This window comes from Myxocyprinus asiaticus, chromosome 2 (assembly GCF_019703515.2).
Source record: "Myxocyprinus asiaticus isolate MX2 ecotype Aquarium Trade chromosome 2, UBuf_Myxa_2, whole genome shotgun sequence".
NCBI lineage: Eukaryota > Metazoa > Chordata > Actinopteri > Cypriniformes > Catostomidae > Myxocyprinus > Myxocyprinus asiaticus.
In genome coordinates this window covers 31595706-31620836 of record NC_059345.1, presented here as the reverse complement: position 1 = coordinate 31620836, position 25131 = coordinate 31595706, and the positions used below count along the sequence as shown (strand labels likewise).

Genomic DNA, 25131 nt, shown 5'->3' with positions numbered 1-25131 from the left:
TTCTAAAGTATCTAACATGTTGTTATGACATAAGCCAACATTAACAGAATAGAGCATGCACATTTCCAAAGACTTAATTTCAATTATATGAACAATCTTAAATAACACATTTCAGAAAATGACATTTACCCTTGAGTGTTTTTCCAATGCAGCTCAAGGACAATAGGCAGCCACATGGCTTCTGAAAACGTAAAGTAGAAAATAAACCTGAAACATTCATCTGCAAAACAAAGTGCCTTAATTAAATTCTCAACTTATATAACAGGCTTTTTACATGCTGAGAATGTTTCGTGATTGTGCTAACTATATACACAGATATAGTAGTTAAAAAAAATCCATCTGATGTCAAGTTAGATCTGCAATAATACATTGGAAAATGAATACATTTTGAAAAATAGATATGACATGCCTTTTGGAATATAAAATCAAAATACAAAAAGATTATCCTTTAAAGTTTTTTTCATGAAGCTACATGTATTTGGTACAATATGCATTTGACAAAAAAAGTAATGTATATTACAATGAAATGGGTGTACAAATGAAACAAACCTCTCCATCATCCTTTACTACTTATAACATGAATGTCAAAGAGCATTCATATAAAACAGTTCTGTCTTTGTAAGAAAGTGCCAGGGCCTAAAAGTAGTTGCAACCCATTTCCCTTTAATTTTAACATCTTTTGAAGATTCAGCATGTAGTGACAAAGAATACTTGACCATAATAAAATGCTACTCATGTGTATTACATACTGTGTTACCATATGCTGCTGTATGTATAACCATCACCAATTCATTCTAAAAATACAGAGCATTTGGGCAGCTTGTCAGTAGAGCAGGATCCTTGGGACCCCCTCCCCTCTAAATTGGGATGTACCATGGAATATTGAGAATTACAGTATGAACACCTTCCAATAAAATTTTACATTTTAAAAATGGTAAGAAAACACTAAATGGACACAGCCATTTTTTTCTACTACATAAGAGCAAGAGGAAGATCTCTCTTTCTTTTTTTTTTTTTTTCTAAAGACACTTCAACCAAAAGGCAAAATTAAAAAATGTAAAATGTATTTAGAACAACAAATTGCTATGACATGGTCACAATCCAATGTAGACAAATGATGTAATTAGTGATTGTCTATTACTAAGAATGACCCAGTTTAAAGAGCACACTGTACACAAAGAGCAGAAATGGCACCAGCGGCATGAGTAAGAAAGTGAACATGTTCATTTCCAATACAAAACACAACGCATAGCAGGACATACAGCAGAAAACGAGAGAGGGAAATAAAATAAGCCTGGCCCTGCTTTACTCACCCTGAATGGCACTATTGTATCTTAATCTGTGTTACTCAATCTTAAGTATTACCTACAAATGTGAAATTGAAAGGCAACATGAGAGGGGTGGAGAGGAGAATATATATATATATATATATATATATATATATATATATATATATATATATATATATATATATATATATAAATTTCTCATTCTTCCCCAGACAAACACACACTCATTCATCTAGATTACCTCACAAAATACTTCTTGACATAGCTAACTCCCCAAGAATCCCAGTATAGAAGAAAAGCCAGAACTACAGGCAGTTAGGTTTAAACAACAGCGACGAGACTTGCTGTTATGCTGGTGCTATAAACAGGGCTCTTCCAGGATACAGCCTTCTATCCATTCATTTGCAGTTCAGTTAGAATAGATTAGCTCAGGGTAAATGCTACATTAGCTGTAATATTTAACATGAAATACTTGCTTGTAATCTAACACTAAAACAATGCATTTGTGGTGATGTTTCTTGAAGAAAACCAGTAATAAAAAAATTAAAAATAAAAATAAAACAAAAAATACACAGGCTAAATATGAAAACAATAAGTACAAAATTATAAAAAGGTAACAATAGCTGATAAATAGTATTTTAAACCCTTACATGGTGCTACTAATTAACAACTTACATTAGATCTTTGTTGTTGTTAGTTCTTACAAAGTGTAAGAATATGTGGAGAGACAATACTAAGTTGCTGGGCTCTGATGTAAGGGAAATTCTTTTAGAAGAATTTAATTATTTAGTCACTACAAATCCATTTTATATGAATCAGCCATCACTACGGTTTAAACCATTCTACTTCAGTCACTCCTTATAAAAAGAGAACGATTCCTCTTGGCTTCGTGAAACCAAACACACAATTCAAGAATAGAACAATATTAAAATTTTGCACTTTGAGAATGAACACATTTTGGCAAACAAGACAAGCCAGGAGTTGAGAAACCATTATTTTAAAGTAAACACCAACCAAAACAAACACCGAGATGGAGAGGAATGCTTAACGAATATATTAAAAATGAACCTTGGGGGGGAAATCATTCAATCACAAAGAACTAACTTGTGTCAAACCATATGCTTTTCTTACTGGCCATTCCTGTTGAAATTGGTCAAAAGCCCAACAGTGTCAACCAATCCCATTGCAGCACCTCTTCTCTTCTGAATGCTACACATTCACTTTGTACTGGATGAAATGACTGAAGATACCACACAACCACTTCAAAATCCTCTGATTGGAGGGCACAAAGGGAGTCAAAAACGTTTGCCATTTGTGTTTTGCTGTTATCATAGTAAAGAAAATGTGGGGGGAAAAAGTTAATTTAAAAAGTAATGGCAATGATGCTGTTATCCAAAGCATATATCTGCATTTATTGTCTTTATTACTGTCCCACTATGAGTCAGTCAGGGGGAAGGAGGTCATGCAGCCGAAACCGGTCACGGACATGTGGTCGCACATCCTCATTCTGTGGAGAGATTACAATTTAAAAAGGCAAAATAAATAAAATAAAAATAATCAGTATAAAAAAAGATTAACATTCATGTCAGTAACAGTACAAAAAGCACATTAATATTAATGACAAATATTTTTAGTTCTAGAACATCTATTCTATCTTAATGTTTTATATGTTTTTTGATGACAGATAAGTCTTTCAACACATCTCGGGCTGGTGCTATTAAAAAAAATGCTGTCTGGTTGATCAATAATAATGAAAATGCTGAGTGCCTCTAATTTTTTTTTCTTTTTTACTTGAAGGAATATTCCTAGTTCAATACAAGTTAAGCTCAATCAACAGCATTTGTGGCATAATGTTGGTTACCACAAAAATGTATTTATACTTGTTCCTCCTTTTCTTTAAACAAATATACAAAAATCGAGGTGACAGTGAGGCACTTACAACGGAAGTGAATGGGACCAATTTTTTGAGGGTTTAAAGGCAGAAATGTGAAGCTTATAATTTTATAAAAGCACTTACATTAATTCTTCAGTTGAAACTCTTTATTTTTTGAGATATAGTTGTTTAAATCGTAATTTTTACAGTCGTTTTAGGGTTTGTTGACATTACATCGTTATGGCAACAAAGTTGTAAAATTAGATATAACTTTCCACAGAAAAGTTTAGTAAGTGATTTTAACACACTAAAATCATGTTAACGTGCATATTGTTTATGTCTTGTGGTTATACTTTTGAAACAGTGAGTATTTTAACATTTACAGATTGGCCCCATTAACCTCCATTGTAAGTGCCTCACTGGAACACAGATTTTTGCTTTTTTTTTTTAAGAAAAGGACGGACAAGTTGAAATTAATTTTTGTGGTAATCAATATTATGCCATAAACGCTGTAGATTGATCTTAACTTGTATTGAACCTGGAACAATCCTTTAAGTTAAAAAATCAGAGGCATTTAGCATTTTCATTATTACTGATCACCTAGACAGTATTTTTTTAAACCCTTATCCTGATGGCACCAGCCCAAGATGTGTTGAAAGACTTATCTGTTCACTAAAAAGCACATGAAACATACAAATATAATAGTCTTTCTAGAACTAAAAATATTTCTGGTTTCATAATTTATGTTCTTTTTGTTGTTTAATATATTTCTTTACAACAAATAAATTTCAGTTCATTCCAATCGGTGTATTCACATGAGTTTTTTGTTTTGGAGTGAAAAAAGAAAAAAAGTTTCCAGGTTGCATATTTCTTAAGTGACATATGAAGACATCTGGGGAAAAAAAACAAAACTGAAAAACTGTGCCAGCTTACCAATTCCACCAGATTCTCCAAGAAAGGGACCAGCTTCAGAAGCTCATTATCATTCTTGTCCATAAACCAACTCTCAATAGGAATTCCATTGGAGAGCTGTTGGTGAAACACACAGGTATTTTGGTTGTATTTGTAATGTACCTTCATGTTCAGTCACACTGAATGCCTGTTAAGTACTTATACACTAAATTATATGGACAAAATGTGAAAATAAAGGTGCATCTTAATGTGATTTTGCCTGAAATTAGGATTAGGCAACTAGGTGGCTCACCTGATAAGCAAAGGCTTGTGGTGAGTTATCAATAATTATGGTCTTGGACAGATCTCGTCCTAGAATATTCAGATCCTTGATGTAGTTTCCTTGTACACAGACACAGTGCTCACGGAATAATCGGTGCCTAGAACATGTTGGAAATCCACACAAACACACACAGAAATGAATAATGCATTCAGAACAAAGGGTTGACACCCGAGGATGGTGTGGAGTTAAAATGTACGAGAGACCAAAGCTCTCCAATTCACCCCAATTTCCTTAACCCTCACTATAACCAAATCCTACCAAGCAACTCTGCACAGCCATGACAAAGCTGAGGCTGGGTTACCCAACAACCGACACTCTGCCTAAATATACATTTACTCTTCCCAAAAAGCTTGGCTTTACTCTTCCTATGTGAATAGTAATGTCATGATGAAGAACTGAGTTTAAAATTATTACAATAAAATGAAAAATAAAAAGAAGCCCACAGACCGCACCAGCTGTTTCTTCGGATCGAGAATATTCAGCAATTTGTCTGCATAAACTTTCTTGGAGGCAGTGAAGAGAATGATCTAGAATAAAGGTCAACAAAGGAACAACTTCAGTCCACTATGAGGAACAGATGTTATCTTAAACGAGGCTTAAACTTTTCCAGTAATACCATCAGTTATTTGGGGGGAGGAAGGATGAGAGGAGCTTACCTCATAAATTTGAGACATGCGTTCAAGAAACTCTCTGAAGAATGGCCTCAATCGCACATAAACCTAACAGAAATGATAAATTAGAATTTACTAGAATCTATTAGAATTAGAATTCAATAAAAAAGATTGAATTTGGGCCACAAAGAAATGGGGTAAAATCATTTTACCCTTCACTTACTAAATTTCACACATTTCCAATATCTCTTAACATTAGGCAAATTAGATTAGATAAGTGCTGTTAAAAAAAAAATAATAATAATAATAATAAAAAATAAAAAAAATCCCTAGCTAGTTAGTTTCTGAAAATGGCTCTACAGCCTCCTCTATTGGTAAGTTACTGAAACCAAAGTCACAATGTACTAATAAAACAAAGGATACACTCAGCAGAATACAGTTGTTCGGTTTGGAGTGCTGAATATGGTTCATATATTCATAAACAGTTCACTTAAAAAATAGACAGAACTGGATTTGATCTAGATTAAATTTGCAGGACTCACAAGCAATTTTTGAGGGCAAGTTTGGTTGATATGTGCTTTATGACACATTTCAATTAGCCATAAAGTGTATTTGTCTGTTGCATAATTGACATACGTATGGCATGGGGCTTTGCAGGATATTTTTTTATGTCAATCACTAATGTTAGGGCTGTGAACCTCTCTCAGGTTATGAACAAAAAATATGGGTACTGTTTGGTCGAAGAGCAAGACTAACTAAGAGTTAAGTGTTTGCATGGAGAAAGGAAAATAAACAAACTGGATGGAACCAGACAGTTTTTGGCTGCATATTTAAGAGGATGAAAGCTGCCCAAAACAGTTTAGAGCAATGTAAGATGCAATGTAAAGGCTTCATTTTTACTATAGTTTTCTGTCATTACAGTTACAAATAGGGATGTCCCGATACCATTTTTTTGAGAACGAGCATGAGTACCGATACTTCCTTTCTCACCGATACGGAGTCCGAACTGGGCGCTACGTGACAAAAAGTGATTATTAAACTGCAAATGCCTGCTATTTAATTAAATAAGTATGTACTCTGTATGTGCCTCATGCTACAAACTATTTGTCATCTGCAACAAACAGCGCTCGATGCTCATGACATCCAAGTATGAACCAACATGGAGCTTTAAAAGGTACGTGCGGTGCAGCTGGCGTCGGCACAACACGGTCTCCACTCATTCACTAGTGCTCTGCTCACATTTGAAACACGCTGCACATGCAAAGTAAACTATCTATTTATCTCACTAAATTGCAGTTTACGCAGTTAAATTATCTCACTAGGACATGACATGATTAGAATTTGTGAGCTGATTGTTTACGTAATGACATTCGTAAGTCAGATGGTATCGGTTTTTGGTATCGGAGCATTTTTACGAGCACGATTACAAGAGTGTGGTATTGGACCCAATTCCGATACCAGTATCGGTACATCCCTAATTACAAGCGTTATTAAGGCAATTAGAGAAGGGGATTGACTTAGGTTACCAGTTTACACAGACATTATTTGATCTGCTCCTGTCTACAGTACAGTACAATAATAAAGTCACACCTGTTAGTAAATATGGTTGTTTATCCCAAACACTGATTGGGTGAATTTCTGGTAAATGGCAAACCTGGTAAATTACATCTTGGAAGAGGACAGGAAAGGTTAGTGCTGCATCCTCAAGCTCATTCAAGCTACAATGGACAAGGGTTTCATCCTGCAGAGGGAAAAAAATTATATGCATGTATGCTAAATTACATCCATTACAACAGAGTAAGACTCCTGTAGCCTTTAAGACTGACCAGGTCAAGCACCAGGGAGAATTCGGGAGTGCTGCGAGTCTTAAGAGGGAGTGCAGGTTTTCGAGTTAGCTGCTCTTCTGTTAGCGGAGGTACATGTTTGATGAAAAAATACCTGTAAAACATTTTACAATGTACATAAATGCCTGCAAACACATAAGGCCTTGCAATGACAAGGACTTTTTGTTTTTCAAATGAGTCTAAATATTCAACCAGCCTTTAAGTGTCTGCATTTATGTTAAGCAATTATTAGCTGTAATGTCAATAATAAGCAAAGCCCAGAAATTCAGTACAGGGGAACTCACGGGTCAAAAACTTCCCACTCCTCCTCATATGATCCTTCAGCTGGGACAGGCATTGATGCGTCCACATACCCCCCTGTTGGAGGAGAGCCAGGAGCTAAGATAAAGCATGAGACAGAGGACAAAATGATGCCAGGTGAACACAACAACCTTGTTGTCCATTTAGCCCTAATAAAGCAAACAGACAGCCCTTCATAAGTAGTCAAAAAAGAACATTTTGTGGTGTTAGACATTTGTTTACATTGTACACATTATTGAACAGTTTTGTATTGGACAGGTGGTGTTACAAGTGTGCTGATACAGCACTGTGACATTCACTGTTTGCATCACTCTGCTTGTGTTTTTGCAGTGTTCCACAGGCTGTCAGACTGTGCATTGAATCGCACAACGCATGATTGTGTAATGGCTTCTTTTGGCACTATTTTTTTAGTGAAGCAAAAATAGACCAAATAACCGGTCTATAATGTACATTTGTTTCCGTAACTGTTACTTGTCCTTGTGCCTATGACTTGTTTGATGTTGCTTAAATGTATCATGTCATGTATTATTTAACAAAAGAGTTAAGCTTTATGTAAAGAACATGAGTTTAATGTCAATGTTTATGTCCTTTAATAGTACAGATAAGCCATAGTTCTATCTTTATCACCTGTGAGAGGAGGCAGGTCAGAGTGCAGGGTGTCATCGTCATCCTCTGCAGATGTGTGAGTGGGGAGTTGAGGCTTTAGGTGTGAGGGCATGGCACTGGTGTAGAGAGAGACACCCATGGGCTCTCTAGATATGGCAGTACTGGCGGGCATCTCTTCTACTTGCTCCAATTCCAACTGCTTCACAATCTCTTCTGCCTCCACTGCCTGGCCTGGAGAATCTGAGCCTGATGTGAAAGAGTACAGATAATGGGGAAAGACAAAGAAAGAATGAAAAAAGGGAGGGAAAACATTCACTTGTCTACTTTGCTGGGTAAGATGATGCATTAATCAAAAAATAATTTTAATTAGTGCACAGTTTACCTATTATAATCCAAATTTACTATGTCAGGAAATGGGGGGGGGGGGTACTGAACTGGACTCAAACTCAACATGTTGGAGCACATGCACAGCCTGCCAGGCCACTTCTATGAGACCACGCTCTTGGTCATGGCATTATTTTAATACAAAAATTCTGTCAATTATAGACAGTGTTTTTCATTTCACCATTTTTATTTGCTGGTGAGAAGAAGCTGAAGACAGGAGAGAAGATGGTTCCAAGCAGGGTGGTGCGGGGCGGGCTGCTCACAACCTCCTCACAGTCTTCCAACATCCCATTAGGCTTACTCGTGTCATGGTTTGTGGTTTCTATAGGACAATGATAGAAAACAAAAATAAAATAGATATTGGCAAAGTCAGAGTTAAAAGAAGCTTTTTAAATCTCAAATTACATATAATAATAATAATAATTATTATTATTCTAATTAATATGCACGTAAATGGCAATAATATTTGAAATGATCCCCAGAGATGGTGTAATTAAGGTCATTTAAAAGTCATAAGCAGAATTACTTAAAACCTAATAAAATGGCTTATAAATTATGACCAATAGGTTAGGTGGTACTGTCACCAAATGTATGTGGTATTGTCAAGGAATGGACATACGGCCTAGGAGGAATAAAAAATAAACAAAACGATTAAAAAAATAATAATTCTATAAGGCTGAAAAACTAGTCAGGTAGAAATTGTAATCATGGTACCCTTTCAAACTGGCAAGGAATCACAGGAGAAATTTGTTTTTCTAGGCCTTAGGGTTAAACTGTTGTAAGCATAATCGTAAGTGCAACTTTGAACTGTTGGTGGCACTAGAGGGTTTGAATTAGAGACTTCAAATTTGCTATGATTGATGTTCAGACTCTCCCTTTTCAGTCTAACAAATTTCACAACATTTCTCCAAAAGGGTTCTATGGGCTGCCACAGACTTCAAGACAAAAAAGAAGAAAAATTACAAATACAATATTGCAGATATTCCCAAACTTTTTTTAAACTATGCCACCACTTTGTTTTTTTTTTCTCCTCAGCACCTCAACCACTGAAAAGTAAATAAATAAATATGCTATTGAAAAAAACGAAAAAAATAAAGCTTAATATAAAACAATTAAACAAAAACAATGCAGCTTTCAAATGTTTAAGAAAACATTGCTTTAAGCTTTTAAAGTAATTATTCAAGAGCTAGTAAGAGAACAGGGTAATTAGTGCTTTAGGTTTTTCAGTAAGAGCAGCCATTAAACATTAAAAAAAAAATCGTAATATAAAAACAAGTAATCTAATAAATAAAACTAGTTATTAACATCTTTACTGTGTGATTATTAGATTTACACTGGTGGACAAAAGTTTGGAATAATGTACAGATTTTGCTGTTTTGGAAGGAAACTGATACTTTAATTCACCACAGTGGCATTCAACTGATCACAATGTATAGTCAGGACATTACTGATGTAAAAAACAGCACCATCACTATTTGAAAAAAGTAAATCTAGACAGGCCCCATTTCCAGCAGCCATCACTCCAACACCTTATCCTTGAGTAATCATGATAAATTGCTAATTTGGTACTAGAAAATCATTTGTCATTATATCAAACACAGTTGAAAGCTATTTGGTTCAATACATGAAGCTTAACATTGTCTTTGTGTTTGTTTTTGAGTTGCCACAGTATGCAATAGACTGGCATGTCTTAAGGTCAATATTAGGTCAAAAATGGCAAAAAAGAAACAGCTTTCTCTGGAAACTCATCACCCAATCATTGTTTTGAGGAATGAAGGCTACACAATGCTTGAAATTGCCAAAAAACTGAAGATGTCATACAAAGGTGTACACTACAGTCTTCAAAGACAAATGACAACTGGCTCTAACAAGGACAGAAAGAGATGTGGAAGGACCAGATGCAACTAAACAAGAGGATAAGTACATCAGAGTCTGTAGTTTGAGAAATAGACACCTCACATGTCCTCAGCTGACAGCTTCATTGAATTCTACCCGCTCAACACCAGTTTCATGTTCAACAGTAAAGAGAAGACTCAGGGGTGCAAGCCTTATGGGAAGAATTGCAAAGAAAAAGACACTTTTGAAACAGAAAATCAGAAAGAAAAGGTTAGAGTGGGCAAAGAAACAGTCATTGGACAACAGATAATTGGAAATGAGTGTTATGGATCTTCGCCCCATTGAGCTTTTGTGGGATCAGCTTGACTGTAAGGTGCATGAGAAGTGCCCAACAAGACAGCCACATCTATGGCAAGTGCTACAGGAAGCGTGGGGTGAAATGTCACCCGAGTATCTGGACAAACTGACAGCTAGAATGCCAAGGATCTGCAAAGCTGTCATTGCTGCACGTGGAGGATTTTTTTATGAGAACTCTTTGAAGTAGTTTAAGAAGTTCTGAATTTTTTTTCAAATTGTAATAGTAATTTTTCATGTTATTAATGTCCTGTCTATACATTGTGATCAGTTGAATCCCACTTTGGTGAATAAAAGTACCAATTTATTTCCATAAGAGCTAAATCTGTACATTATTCCAATCTTTTGGCCACCAGTGTACATTAATACTGATTCAATGCAGTCAGAGTTTGAATGAGAAACAGACCTGTCATTGAAATTTATTGGGCTTACAACTAAAGTTATCCAGCCAAGGACAGTGAGTGTTTTTCTCATTTTTTTGTCAATGTTATTGTTTGATTAAAAATAAGGTTTATTAGGCTGCTTTTACACACGTCGCACAGATCGAACATTTTGAGATACGATCTTTGTCCTGTCTGCTTACAACATCGTAATACATTAACGGTTGTGTTTACATTAATATCGTGTCAAAAGGGGCATTTTGACCAAGAAGAGCAATTGACTGTTCAATTGCACAGCTGCATTCACCATAAGACATATACACGAGAGCGTCTGAAAGCAGCCGGCAGTGTTCAAACAGCTTGCAGGTACCAAATTGAGTCAGAACTTTGTACTGCAGGTACTACTGAACTGAGCAGAGATTTCGTGGCACCCCTAGCCACTTGTGCAGGCACCCAGTTTGGGAACTAATGCAATTGGGGCTCTGTACCGTTGGTGCTTGGCCCCTAATAATAATAATAATAATAATAATAATAATAATAATAATAATAATACTACATGATAACATAGGTCTAATCCATTATCCCTACTACAATAAATAGGGGACACAATGATGCAAGGTGAGTGCAACCATTTTCTTGCCCCATATCGCCCTTGTAAAGCACAGAGGTTTGATTCATCTTTCCAAAGTCTTGCTAATTTTGGCTAATATGAAAATGAAGACATTACAATGTCAGGTGTGGAGATACTGAATCACTTGCAGGAGCAACCAGCCATAGATACAGTTGAAGTCAGAAGTTTACATACACTTAGTCTGAAGTCATTAAAACTAATTTTTGAACCACTCCACAGATTTCATATTAGCAAACTATAGCTTTGGCAAGTCGTTTAGGACATCTACTTTGTGCATGACACGAGTAATTATTCCAACAATTGTTTACAGACAGGTTGTTTCACTTTTAATTGACTATATCACAATTCCAGTGAGTCAGAAGTTTACATACACTAAGTTAACTGTGCCTTTAAGCAGATTGGAAAATTCCAGAAAATGCTGTCAAGCCTTTAGACAATTAGCTTCTGTTTGGAGGTGTACTGAAATGGAGGTGTACCTGTGGATGTATTTTAAGGCCTACCTTCAAACTCAGTGCCTCCGCTTGACATCAAAAGAAATCAGCCAAGACCTCAGAAAAAAAATTGTGGACCTCCACAAGTCTGGTTCATCCTTAGGAGCAATTTCCAAATGCCTGAAGGTACTACGTTCATCTGCACAAACAATAGTATGCAAGTATAAACACCATGGGACCGTGTAGCCATCATACCGCTCAGGAAGGAGATGCATTCTGTCTCCTAGAGATGAACGTTGTTTGGTGCGAAAAGTGCAAATCAATCCCAGAACAACAGCAAAGGACCTTGTGAAGATACTGGAGGAAACAGGTAGACAAGTATCTATATCCACAGTAAAACGAGTCCTATATCGACATAACCTGAAAGGCTGCTCAGCAAGGAAGGATTCACTGCTCCAAAACCACCACAAAAAAGCCAGACTACAGTTTGCAAGTGTACATGGGGACAAAGATCTTACTTTTTGGAGAAATGTCCTCTGGTCTGATGAAACAAATATTTAACTGTTTGGCCATAATGACCATCACTATGTTTGGAGGAAAAAGGGTGAGGCTTGCAAGCTGAACAACACCATCCCAACCGTGAAGCATGGGGTGGCAGCATCATGTTGTGGGGTGCTTTGCTGCAGGAGGGACTGGTGCACTTCACAAAATAGATGGCATCATGAGGAAGGAAAATTATGTGGATATATTGAAGCAACATCTCAAGACATCATCCAGTAAGTTAAAGCTGGTTTGCAAATGGGTCTTTCAAATGGACAATGACACCAAGCATACCTCCAAAATTGTGGCAAAATGGCTGAAGGACAACAAAGTCACGGTATTGGAGTGGCCATCACAAAGCCCTGACCTTAATCCAATAGAAAATTTGTGGGCAGAACTGAAAAAGCATGTGCAAGCAAGGAGGCCTACAAACCTGACTCAGTTACACCAGTTCTGTCTGGAGGAATGGGCCAAAATTCCAGCAACTTATTGTGAGAAGCTTGTGGAATGCTACCCAAAACTAACAAAGTGACCCACTGGGAATGTGATGAAAGAAATAAAAGCTGTAATAAATCATTCTCTCTACTATTATTCTGACATTTCACATTCTTAAAATAGTGATCCTAACTGACCTAAGACAGGGAATGTTTTCTACGATTAACATGTCAGGCATTGTGAAAAACTGAAACTAAATGTATTTGGCTAAGGTGTCTTTAAACTTCTGACTTCAACTGTACTAGTCAAAAACGCATATTACCACACTGCATTTGAGGTGTAAACGTTAATCCATAGTGATGCGTCCCAGAAAGCAGTGAAGCGCCACCCCTCACCTGTCAATCGATTGCTGCGCTAGAGTTTTAAACTGTGCAGGTTACGAGCAGCTTTAAAAGGAAATAACTGTCCAATCTGATCATTTGAAAAAGCAAAATACATATACAAGCACAAGAACTTATTGATCTTCTTCAGTGTGTCTAATATCAACAAGCAGCGAGACAAATGAGAAGTACGAACATAAGCTCAGGTTAATTCAGGTACTCCACTAAAACAAAGGATAATTCTGCTTAAAATGTTGCGTTTGTGCTTAGATTAAATTTCAACAGCATCTGGGAGAAACAGCGTGCAGGTTTTGTTCTTGCTTTCTCTGTCTTTTCTGACTTTTTCACGGTTTATTACCATACAGTAACACAATGAAATAGTGATTGATGTATGTCGTCATGAAATCAGAGACCCTCCCCTCGAAATCCAAACACAAGTGGTAACAGGAGACGCATTTGAGAAACATTTTAATACCAGGTGTAAACGTGGTTTTTGACTCACCTCCATTGATGGAGCTTCTACGGGCTCTGTAAATGCTTTTCCTTGGCAAGTTGTTCCTCTGCGGTGTGGAGGTGATCAGCTCGCAGCTCAAACGATTCCTCTTAGCTGGATTCTCGTGCTCTACCTGATAAACACCAACAGTCACGCAAGCATGAGTTTCTATACTCCACTCCAGTTAAGGAGAACACTTTGATAAGCTCAACATAACTTTAAGGTGTAAAAACCGTATCTGCTAAGCACACATTTCTGTGATCAGCTGGATAATCAGTGAGCTTATTTACATAGACAGCCGAAAAAACCTTTATTGCGAGAAAGCTGCATTCATGTTTACATACATAGTGTTAGCGGCTTTTTCTTTAACCCTATATACATGCAGCTCAGTCAGTAAGCAGCTTTCTCCACAGCCAGGGGGATGTAACATAATTTCCCCATGACAATGGTATAAAAATATTAACATGGCATCCAATGAAGACTCCGATACTTTTTGTTCTCGGTTGCTTTGCTTTATTTCCAGATGTTCCCCAACTATCGCTGTGTTTGTTTCCTTAACTTGCCATTAGGGCCTGCCCTAGTGATGTCAATTTGAGACATTTTCATAATCGATCGTTGTGGAAATTAACGGTCAACTAATCGATTAAAAGTTAACATTAATACTGCGAAACTGTTTATATATAATTTAAATTAATGCACATAAGAAATGCAAGTATTGGCATTTACCTCTTAAAAGATTCTTAGTTCAGTGTATTTTAATTAATTTAGGCTATGTTTAGTACAAATTTGTAAATTGTTTAATTATGGTTAATTTCTGTTAATAATAACTTGTATACAAGGTATATAACTTGTATTTGTACTTGTATTTAAGTTCATTAAAACTTCACGTTGTGGATCTTGGAATATTTCGGACATTTGGCTTATCATAATCATAACACGTTACGTAAACACAGTAGCCAACATAACATACCGTTTCTCGTGTACTGGTGAGATTTCAGCATGAATGTGCTTTCCCGGTGATAACTGACATATTGTAGGTTAGGAAGAAACAAGGAGACCAGCAGATCAACTGTGCTTGTTTTCATGTTGTACTTTAAAACACCATCACAGTGTATGCAGAAAACATAATATTCATTTATAGAGAAATGCTCCAAGACTTCATCTTCATCTGTGCATCTTCTAGTATGCGGAGAAGACGTGGCATGCAGTGCGCAAGCGCCCTCTAGCTGCGGAGGACTGTATAGACAGCCTTATCAATGTCTGCTGACATGATTACTAAATGCATTTATCCTGAAATTAATTAATCGAACGTCAATAAGCTGAATCAAATTATTAATGAGAAATAAACGATTAATCATTACATCCCTACCAGGGACAGTAGCCAATATTTTAAATTGGTGTGTTCTAGTTGATTGTGTGTGTATACTGTATGTGTCAGCTTTTTCCATTTTCCCTATGTACTTTACAGAAATGTTGAATTCGTGCCATGTTGACATAATGTAGCAATACATCCGGTGAGGTACTTTAGTTTAAGGTGTTTGCGTTTACATGTCGTTTCATAATGCTGTTTTTTGCGAAAACCCTTAAATATTTTTTGTACGTTCGTGGAAACGGAGTCAGTAAATGCATTTTCATGCACAATCTTACACCGATAATACTTAATAAGCAGGCAACGTACAAGCCTTAACCTCCCGAGACCCCCGCGTGACTGCTGTGTGGTTTAAGCAAAAATGATCAACACGGGTAGATGTCATGTTGCATGTAAGTGCCTTTACTGCCGTTCTTACCGGCTTATCAAAATCGTACAAAAATTTGCACAAGCTTGTTTATGTTTTGACGTCAAAAGCAGAAACTGCAAATGCGGTTTTCTTGTGTTGTCAGATTTTTTTGAATAAGCTGATTTTTTTTTTAATAGTTAGCACATTTGTGTGCATGTAAACACAACAGTGTTATTATGAAAAATGTGTCATTTCAGTGAGGTGCAGCAGACACTGAGTGAAATGAATCAAGAGTGACTAAATATCCAACAATTGGCACAACATATTCAAAGTTTGTATACAAATCTGAGATTGTCAAAAGCCTAATTAAAATCTAGCTGTGGAAACATGGGAAATAAATTGTGTGCAAAGAACAGAGGTGATTTAGAACCCAAATGAGAGAATCTAATATATTTTCTGAACATAATATCTCTTTTGATGTCTGGGTTCTCCTGCAGCAGGCTGCATGCCTGTTAAAGCCAACTCCACCTACTGTCATTATGGAACCACAGCTAAAATTAGACCAGGACTGAGCTCCTCAGACAAGCAGCGGCATTCCACCATGCATTTCTGGGGGGAATATGACACCAGGTCTAACGTGCATTCCATTCTAGAACATACAGGGTCATGTTCATCAAAACCAAGAAAAGAGTCTGGATCTGCCACGCTCAATGTAATAGAAGACAGAGAGAGGTTGCAATAGGCTCACCTTGATGGAACTTCCGTGGATGATTTTCTTGATGCTGGACAGAAGGCCCTTCCTTTCACCTGAGCACTCCTCCACCTCAGAGTGCTTCCGTTTGGTCGGGGCTGGGTGGGGCCTGCGAGCGAGGTTTGGCTGCTGAGAAGCCTTGCGCATTCTCAGCCTCATTTTGTTGAGAGTCACATGTAAGACTGGGGAGAGAGAAGACAGAGTTTCATCTTCAAAGTACTGAAGGAAACAGAACTGCACAGAGAAAGAGAGCTACACAGGAGGCAATCACTCAGATTAAGTTCAGCACGGTTGACAATGACCTTGAGAAGCAGCACTAGCTTCTCTCCAGCTATGCTCATTAGTTCACACACACAGGTAAATTAATCATACTTTCTTTAATGGTTTTAAATGAGTTATGCTGCATAGCTTGCTTTTTAGAGTGCCAAGAGCTCTAACCACAGACATCTGGATGTATTCAAGACACCATTTCCTTGAACAAGGTTCATCATTATTGCTGAAGCACCTCCACAGCAAAGCACTCTCAACTACAAGAGCCTTATTAATTCCCCAATATTTTGCTTTCATTTAAAGGACAATCCATGTGGTTCCTTAAGATCAGACATAATGTAGCTTACATATCAGTTCAGACCTGCTAATGCAAACTTGGAAGCAAGAGTTTAAAATGTAGCCTGTCTTTTTCACTCTTCATTATTTTTTCTTTAATGTTACTAAACAAGACACTAGGAGAAATAAAAGGTGAGAATATTACTGATCAACCACAGCAAGCAGCAGTTCCTAGCAAGAAAAAAAAAAAAAAAAAAAAAAAAAAGAGGGTGGAGGGGGAGGGCGGCAGCTAATGTCTTCCTGATGTGGAGAAAGTGTCCCTATCTTCTTTAAAAAGCCACAATGAAATTAACTATAGTGCTTGGACGTGTGTGTGTCCCCCTCCCAAAGTGTGCTTATGTAGCAACTGGACAAATGAACTCCAGCATTTGTGACCTTTCAGGCATTACACCAAATTCAGCCCTGACTGTACCTTCCCCATCCACGCCTCCATACTCACCAAGAAAACTGACTTGCACACCTGTTTTGAGTTTACAAGGTCATGCAAGAAAGCACATTAAAAGGAACATTTCAGAAACACGCATTTTCCAGGGCATCGATGGATTTCTAAGGTGCTAGGAAAACCTTTTTAGTTTGCGCAAAAGAAAATTGCAGGACATTGGAGTGGTTTTCCTTTGACCTTTTCAATTCCACATAATGAGATGCTTTTATAATTACATCCAGGATATACACAGACAATGAACTACTACACTGACCATTATACAAACTGTCTAAAAATTCTCCCTCCTGCAACGACTGCAGTTGGCCAGAGAGAGTACTTGACAAGCACAGAGAAAGACATCGAGAGATAACGCAAGCATGAAAAAGACTGGAGAAGAATGCCGAGGGGGAGAATGCCAAGGGGGAGAACAAACAGTAAAAAAGACAGTGAGAAAAGGGTACATCTGGTAAACATCTCAATTTTTCCTTAACCACCAAATGGTGACTCATCCACTGCCACAATTTAACATACACTCACTGAGCACTTTATTAGGAACACTATGGTCCTAATAAAGTGCTCGACATGGCCTTCTGCTGTTGTAGCCCATTTGCCTCAAGATTTGACGTGTTGTGCATTCTGAAATGCTATTCTGCTCACTACAATTGTACAGAGGGGTTATCTGAGTTGCCGTAGCCTTTCTGTCAGCTCAAACCAGTCTGGCCACTCTCTGTTGACCTTTCTCATCAACAAGGCATTTCCGTCAGCAGAACTGCTGCTCACTGGAAAAAACTGCCATTATCAGCATGCAAATGTTCACTTCAGGTGTGAATAGCTTTATAAGAATCCATTGTTTCTGTTTAAAAAAAAATAATTTTGCAGTGAGAAATTGCGGCAAAAATGTGCGTTTGGTGAGCAAAGTTCTTAAAGGAATAGTTCACACAAAAATGAACATTCTGTCATCATTTACTCACCCTCATGACATCCCAGATGTGTATGACTTTCTTTCTTCTGCAGAACACAAATTAAGATTTTTAGGAGAATATCTCTGCTCTGTAGGTCCGTACAATGCAAGTGAAAGGATGCCAATTGTTGCTCTAAAAAGCAGATAAAGGCAGCATAAAAGTAATCCATAAGACTCCAGTGGTAAAATCCATATCTTCCGAAGCAATATGATAGGTGTTGGTGAGAAACAGATTAGTGCCCAACCGATATATCGGTATCGGCGTATATTTTACCGATATGAAAACTGTAGAAAAAATGCAGAAAACAATGCTTTAGAATTGGTGTCATAGCGTAGTTTTTCCAGCAGAGCTCGCTCCAACTCCATTGTTTACAGAGCTGACTCTGAGCTGACAGTTGCTCTGCAGACAGGGCGGAGTTAAACCGTGTGGATTTGAGCGATCTTTTCTCATTAAATTGCTAACTAGTTTGTGAAATACATATTGGAAAGTTAATAAAAAATTACCTCATCATTTTATATAATTAATATAATGTTGTCCCTGACAACCATGTCACTCATGTTTATCACATCTGTTTGCTGTTAGCCAGCTATAGTTGTCAGTGCAGTAAGTAATGTAGCAGATTGAAAGGGAAAACATCAGAGCATCTTTTTGCAGCTCAGCGGACAATGGTGCAGTGATGGATTGTGTTTGTTGAGTGTTGATTTCACACTATGTTATTACCTAGTTGGTGAGACACAATGCTGGAAAGTAAATAAAGTCCATCTTTTACTCTCCGTGAAAACGAGCTTATAGCTAACTAGCTAATCACGTAGCTACTTTCATTGTTGTCAGCTGAGTGGAAGCTAATGAGTAAACATGTATTCACTAAACTGTTTTGTTCAGGATTCACAGTTTGGTACCCCCTTCAACCGAACAATTCCAGTCGTTGCATTTACAAAATGTAATATTTAAAATCTGGTTTTCCAGACAATAAAATAGGATACATAATACAAGTAGATTTAATAAATAGTATATTTGCCCTGTGTAAATAATAATATATAGGAACTGTATCTAAAATAAATGAGGGGTGATAAATAAATACTAATACAACAGGCTGGAAAAATAGGCATTTATTCATTTTAATGTCCTATATATATATATATATATATATATATATATATATATATATATATATATATATATATATATATATTGAATGTGTTGAAACTTGACACCGGGCAACGCACCCGAAAAACGGCACCGTTATATCGGTTTCATGCTGAAGAGCCACTTAAAAGTTGTTTTTTTCTCTCTCGTAAATATAAACGAGTGTAAATGCCAACATCATGTTGTTTAAGAATGCAGCCTTCTGAGTACCTTTGCATAGTCATATTGGTGCAAAATCAGTGAATCCACATAGAAAAGGTCTGTTTTCATTCCAGCTCAAAAATTAAATATATCAGCCACCATATCGGTAATCGGTGAATTTCCCCCTCTAAAATCGGTATCGGTCTAAAAAATCCCATATCGTTCGGGCTCTAATTATTGATGTCATTAAATGAGTCTGCTTTTTTATTCCATCAGTTACTCCTGGTCAGAGGCTGCCGTAAATATTTAGTTTGTACGTAGGGTTATGTCCTACATAAATTTAATGGTGCAACGCTCAAATATTTCGTTGAGCGTAAATTGTGACTTAGTGCCCATTTATGCCACAACTAGGCTAAGTTGTAACATACGTATAGCTGGTGCAACCAGCCCCTGATGTTTATTTAGCTATTTATTTTATTTTAATTTATTCTTTATTTTAATGGTCAGCCATTGACTGATACTAAACAGTAATACTGATGTTTATTTAGCTATTTATTTTATTTTTATTTATTCTTCATTTAAATGGTCAGCCATTGACTGATACTAAACAGTACTGATGTTTATTTAGCTATTTATTTTATTTTTATTTATTCTTTATTTTAATGGTCAGCATTTGACTGATACTAAACAGTACACTAAACAGTAATACTGATGTTTATTTAGCTATTTATTTTATTTTTATTTATTCTTTATTTTAATGGTCAGCCATTGACTGATACTAAACAGTAATACTGATGTTTATTTAGCTATTTATTTTATTTTTATTTATTCTTCATTTAAATGGTCAGCCATTGACTGATACTAAACAGTAATACTGATGTTTATTTAGCTATTTATTTTATTTTTATTTATTCTTCATTTAAATGGTCAGCCATTGACTGATACTAAACAGTAATACTGATGTTTATTTAGCTATTTATTTTATTTTTATTTATTCTTCATTTAAATGGTCAGCCATTGACTGATACTAAACAGTACTGATGTTTATTTAGCTATTTATTTTATTTTTATTTATTCTTTATTTAAATGGTCAGCATTTGACTGATACTAAACAGTACTGATGTTTATTTAGCTATTTATTTTATTTTTTATTTATTCTTTATTTTCTCAGTGTTCATTTCTAGAATTTGTTGACAATGTATAATAATAATGTCAAATATTCTTTGATAAAAATATTTGTTTAAGAAAGCAGCCTTCTGAGTACCTTTGCATAGTCATATCGGTGCCAAATCTGTGAAAAATCCACATAGAAAAGGTCTGTTTTCATTCCAGCTCAAAAATTAGCTATATCAGTCACCATATCGGTAATATGTGAATTTTCCCTCTCTAAAATCGGTATCAGTCTCAAAAATCCTGGTTGGGGATATCGGTCGGGCTCTAAAACAGATAAATATTTAAGTCAATTTTTGCTAGAATCCACCCCACCCACCCGTCCGCCCAGTATGTATGAATAATGTGAATCACCAAAAACACAAAAAGAATGTGAAATTGAAAGTTAAAGTGGAAACTGACTGAGCAGGGAGCAGACTAAAATATTAATTTGTTTCTCACCCACACCTATCATATCACTTCTGAGGACATTGATTTAACCACTGGAGTCTTATGGATTACTTTCATGCTGACCTATGTGATTTTTGGAGCTTCAAAAATTTGGCACCCATTCACTTGCGATATTCACATGAGATATTCTTCTAATTGTGTTCTGCTGAAGAAAGAAAGTCATACACATCTCGGAAGGCATTAGGGTGAGGAAATGAAGAGAATTTTAATAAAACAAAACTATATATGATGATTGCTTTCATTATTTATGATCTATTATTTATTTATGAATTATTTCTATAACAATTTTACATTTACAGGTCAACACAGGTTGGTGAAAGAAAACAGGGCAACCAGCCAACAAGTTTTAACTGCAAAAATAAACCTTATGTTGGTATAAAACAAAAACATGCCCTGACAGACCAGCAGCAAATACAAGGCTACCGACACATTTTAAAGAACCAATCCCTGAGGCTCTTTTTCATCTGCTCATTTTTACTGAAGTGTATATACAATTCCCATTTACACCTTTCAGAAAACCAAAAATTTTGACTTATTCAGAGATTATTAACCTGAAATAGCAACATCTCTAAACACAGACGCATGTTATTAAATATAACAGCGTGAAGAAGGCTTCAAAGACACTACTAATGTAACCTGTCCCTCAACAGCTGGACAACTCAAACAGATGACTCTACAGTCACATTTATAAATGTATGCATCTCTTTAAAAGGGAGGGAAAGGAAAAAAGACAAAGTGCTACCCCACCATGCCTTATCAGTGATACTTCGCTGCAGAAAAGACGAAGTTCAACCACTGGTAAAGTAAACAGTGTCGTGGTGGGCGGGAAACACGCGCTAACGATGGTACGGAAGATGAACGACTCTCTTACTATCCCGTTCAGTAAGACTCTGAATGACAGTTCACAGATTAGAAGAACTTCTTTAATGTTTCCACAAATCAAAAAGCTAAACATGTGAGATGTATTTTTATTTTTTTTACAGGCAGCAGAGAGCAGTAAGCTCTGGAGACACACAGCATCTGTGCATGTCTATCTTTAATGCAGGCTACTCTCTCCGGGACACTGGCTGGTTAGAAATATGCCCGACCTGTCCTTGGACCCGAATAGGACCAGAAACAGCTGACATGCAGCCTGAAACATGAAAGCATTCTCTTGGAAGAAAACCTGTCTCTCGCGAACCGCAAACACTAGAGGCGTCTCATGCCACTCAAAACTAGTGCCCGTCTGTAACGACAGAGAAAGCGCGGGAAACGTTCGTGTACAGACGGCAGCTGTCTCCCCGCGAGTGCTACAGAATCGAGCCGAACCACAGCGAAACATTTCCGACCGGACGGCCAGTTACGGAGGTACATTCTAACCACATGCCGCACAGAATGGGGGAATAACTTACTGGATGAAGCTCTGGGGGATCTGTTCGCTGGATAACGGTCGATTTCACAGTTGCGGTAGCGACGACCGCCGCAATCTAACGCCGGTTCTTGTTCACGTCTTTTCAGACGAGCTTCACCTCTGTCCTCCCAGCACCTCTGGACGCCATTTCCCGCCTCTGTACCCACGGTCAACGGCAGGTACCCGGATGAAGAGAGGAGCGAGCATGCGTCCTACAGCGCATCCCACACCCCCTTTCTGTTTCTAGTATCAAAACAATACTGAGGCTTCGCAGAGCGACAGGTTCAGTGTCCATTGAAACATAAATAACGGCTCAAAACAGACATCACTGTGGGAATCTACCCCGGTGGCCTGAAGGTAAACTCACAAAAATAGCTACTTTATCACAAGACTTTGAACCCGTTTCCTGACCGGAATGTGTCTAAGAAGATTTTTTTGGAGAAGATGAATACATAAACATGAGTGTATCATAATCGAACAAAACGTGCAGGCCGACCAAATAACGGTATACAAGCAGAAGCACCAGACTGACTTATGCACACACCACATCATAGAATCAGCTCGTGGGCTGTGAGAGGAGGAGGAAGAAAATCACGTTCAGTCGTCACGGCAACACCATGTTACGAAAGCACTTGTTAGCCGAGTTGTTGTATATTCCTAAATGTCTAATACTGATACAATCACATTACATGTACAAATATGACTTAAGGACCAACGGGGCTAAAGGCCCACCCCCTCCCCCGGGGTAAAAGCCACATTTTATTTGATTTTTTCCCAAAACACTAAACAGCAACAAAAACTACCACAGTACTTTCTTTAACACCTGCAAAATATTCCTGATCCATGAGATCATTGCATGTGGTGTCTAAAGTTTGATTTTGAGGCAATTCGATCTAATTTTTAATATTTTTTTCAAATGTTGCAAATTGATGTAGCCAATGAAAATCCCTGAAATGTACATTTATTTTGAGAAAAAAATAAAATAAAATAAAATACTTACCATTTTCAAGTTTGTTCAAGGTCATTAAATCAAAAGTTTTTAAATAACTGTCTTATAAGTGAGGAAAGTTTTTGAGGTAAAAAGCCCATCTGTTGCAGGGGCTAAAGGCCCCTATAAAACACATAGTTTTTTAAAGTGGGCGAATAGAATTGTTCTGAAAAATTTTCAAAGTGAGATCCAATCACAATGGAGATTAATTTGTTTCAGGGTTGCTGCAGAGTTTTTAAAATCAAATTTTAGACTTTATAAGACCTTTTTCAAGACCTGGACAAATAAAATTAATACCGTATCCTCGTACCAAAACAAACCCAAACAATCTCAAAATAAATAATGTATCACAGACTCTTACTTAGGCAGTGGCACAAATTCAACATGAAACGGTAGTATATATGCAAGACATGCTTTCCAAATATACAGTATATCACAATAAAATTGGTTTATGTACCATTATATAAGTAAATATAAATTAAAGGTCTACCAATATAGAATTTTACTGATATGATAATGTGTTGAAAGGCAATTAATCTGCCAATAGTTTTTAAAATTGTTAGCCTATATTAAATGTTCTTAAGTCTTCCTGCAATTGGGAGGGCCAGACAGAGACTACAAGAGTCCAAATGTAATTAAATTCCAGATGCAGTTTTTAACTAGGAAAATAATAATAATAATAAAAATCGCATAACTTTTAACTTTAAAGGCTGAAATACAGCGGGGACTCTTTATTTTGAAATGTATGCGCTTCACTGCTTCCAGCTGCTCATTCAAAAAGATAAGGGAAATACAATGTGCACTTATACAATAATCTACAATGTATTACAATATAAACAATTAAAAGTAAACATTGTTATATTTCATCAACACTATATCATCATCAACAACAGTTGATCTTTAGTGATAGTTTGTCATACATTTCCAATATGGCTTGATTGTGAACTGCTCTGCAACAGCTGAAAATACGCCCCCACATGCTTGGAGAAAATACAGTGCCACTTTTTCACTTTGAAGGATGCAGCGCATGCACTTATTTAATTAAATCATATACTTTTGAAGTTTGATAATCAGATTAGTTCATATCACGATTTCTGTCTTTCCACCCCCAAATTTAAGACCTCTTTAAATGATAATTAAGACTTTTGTTGCATCATTTAAGAATTTTTATGACCTTAAATTTCAGAAAACTGAATTTAAGACATTTTAAGGATCTGCCGGAACAGTGTTTATAGAAATCATGACATGTTATTAAATGCCAAATGTGTTTGAAATTAACAGAAAATTGTTAACCCTTTTCTGAAGTAGTTATTTTCAGTAAGCATTATTTTAATTTGTTACTCAAAAAAAGCTAAAATCACTAATATGATATGGATTACTTTTGTGCTACCTTTATGTGCTTTTTGGAGCGTCAATATTTTGGCACCCATTCACTTACATTGTGAGGACCTACAGAGCTGAGATATTTGTATAAAAATGTTAATTTGTGTTCTGCAGAAGTCATACACATCTGGGCTGTCATGAGGGTGAGTAAAAGATGAGAATTTTAATTTTTTGAGTGAAATATTCTTTTAAGGTGTCCCTTTAGCCCCAACATACCCTACTGAAGAGGAAGTTATTTTACATAAAAATTAACGTTTTGTAATGTATACATGTGTGGTGAATACAGTAAACAAATGGCCATGAAACCAATGCAATTTAAGCATGTATACACATTAAAAAATAAAACAGATGTTAATTTAAATGGAACACTGAATGCAAACAGAC

General features: G+C 36.6%; 1 protein-coding gene across 2 annotated transcripts; it reads right to left on the bottom strand.

Moving 5' to 3' along the window:
- Positions 1-23278, bottom strand: ctdspl2b (CTD (carboxy-terminal domain, RNA polymerase II, polypeptide A) small phosphatase like 2b). 2 transcript variants are annotated; one of them, XM_051646995.1, is made up of 13 exons: positions 22378-23278; positions 16088-16272; positions 13631-13754; positions 8323-8463; positions 7779-8003; positions 7136-7229; positions 6834-6945; positions 6662-6748; positions 5053-5115; positions 4844-4923; positions 4367-4493; positions 4096-4191; positions 1-2796 (listed from the first exon to the last, which is right to left on the bottom strand). In XM_051646995.1, exons 2-13 carry the CDS (start codon positions 16247-16249, stop codon positions 2731-2733), a joined length of 1377 nt encoding a protein of 458 aa, XP_051502955.1. In that variant the 5' UTR covers positions 16250-16272; positions 22378-23278; the 3' UTR covers positions 1-2730. The 2 variants fall into 2 exon arrangements, with proteins under 2 accessions (XP_051502955.1, XP_051502957.1); XM_051646997.1 differs by lacking the exons at positions 16088-16272; positions 22378-23278 and adding an exon at positions 11843-11972 and having other exon boundaries at positions 13631-13756.
- Between the last annotated feature and the right edge of the window lie 1853 nt (positions 23279-25131).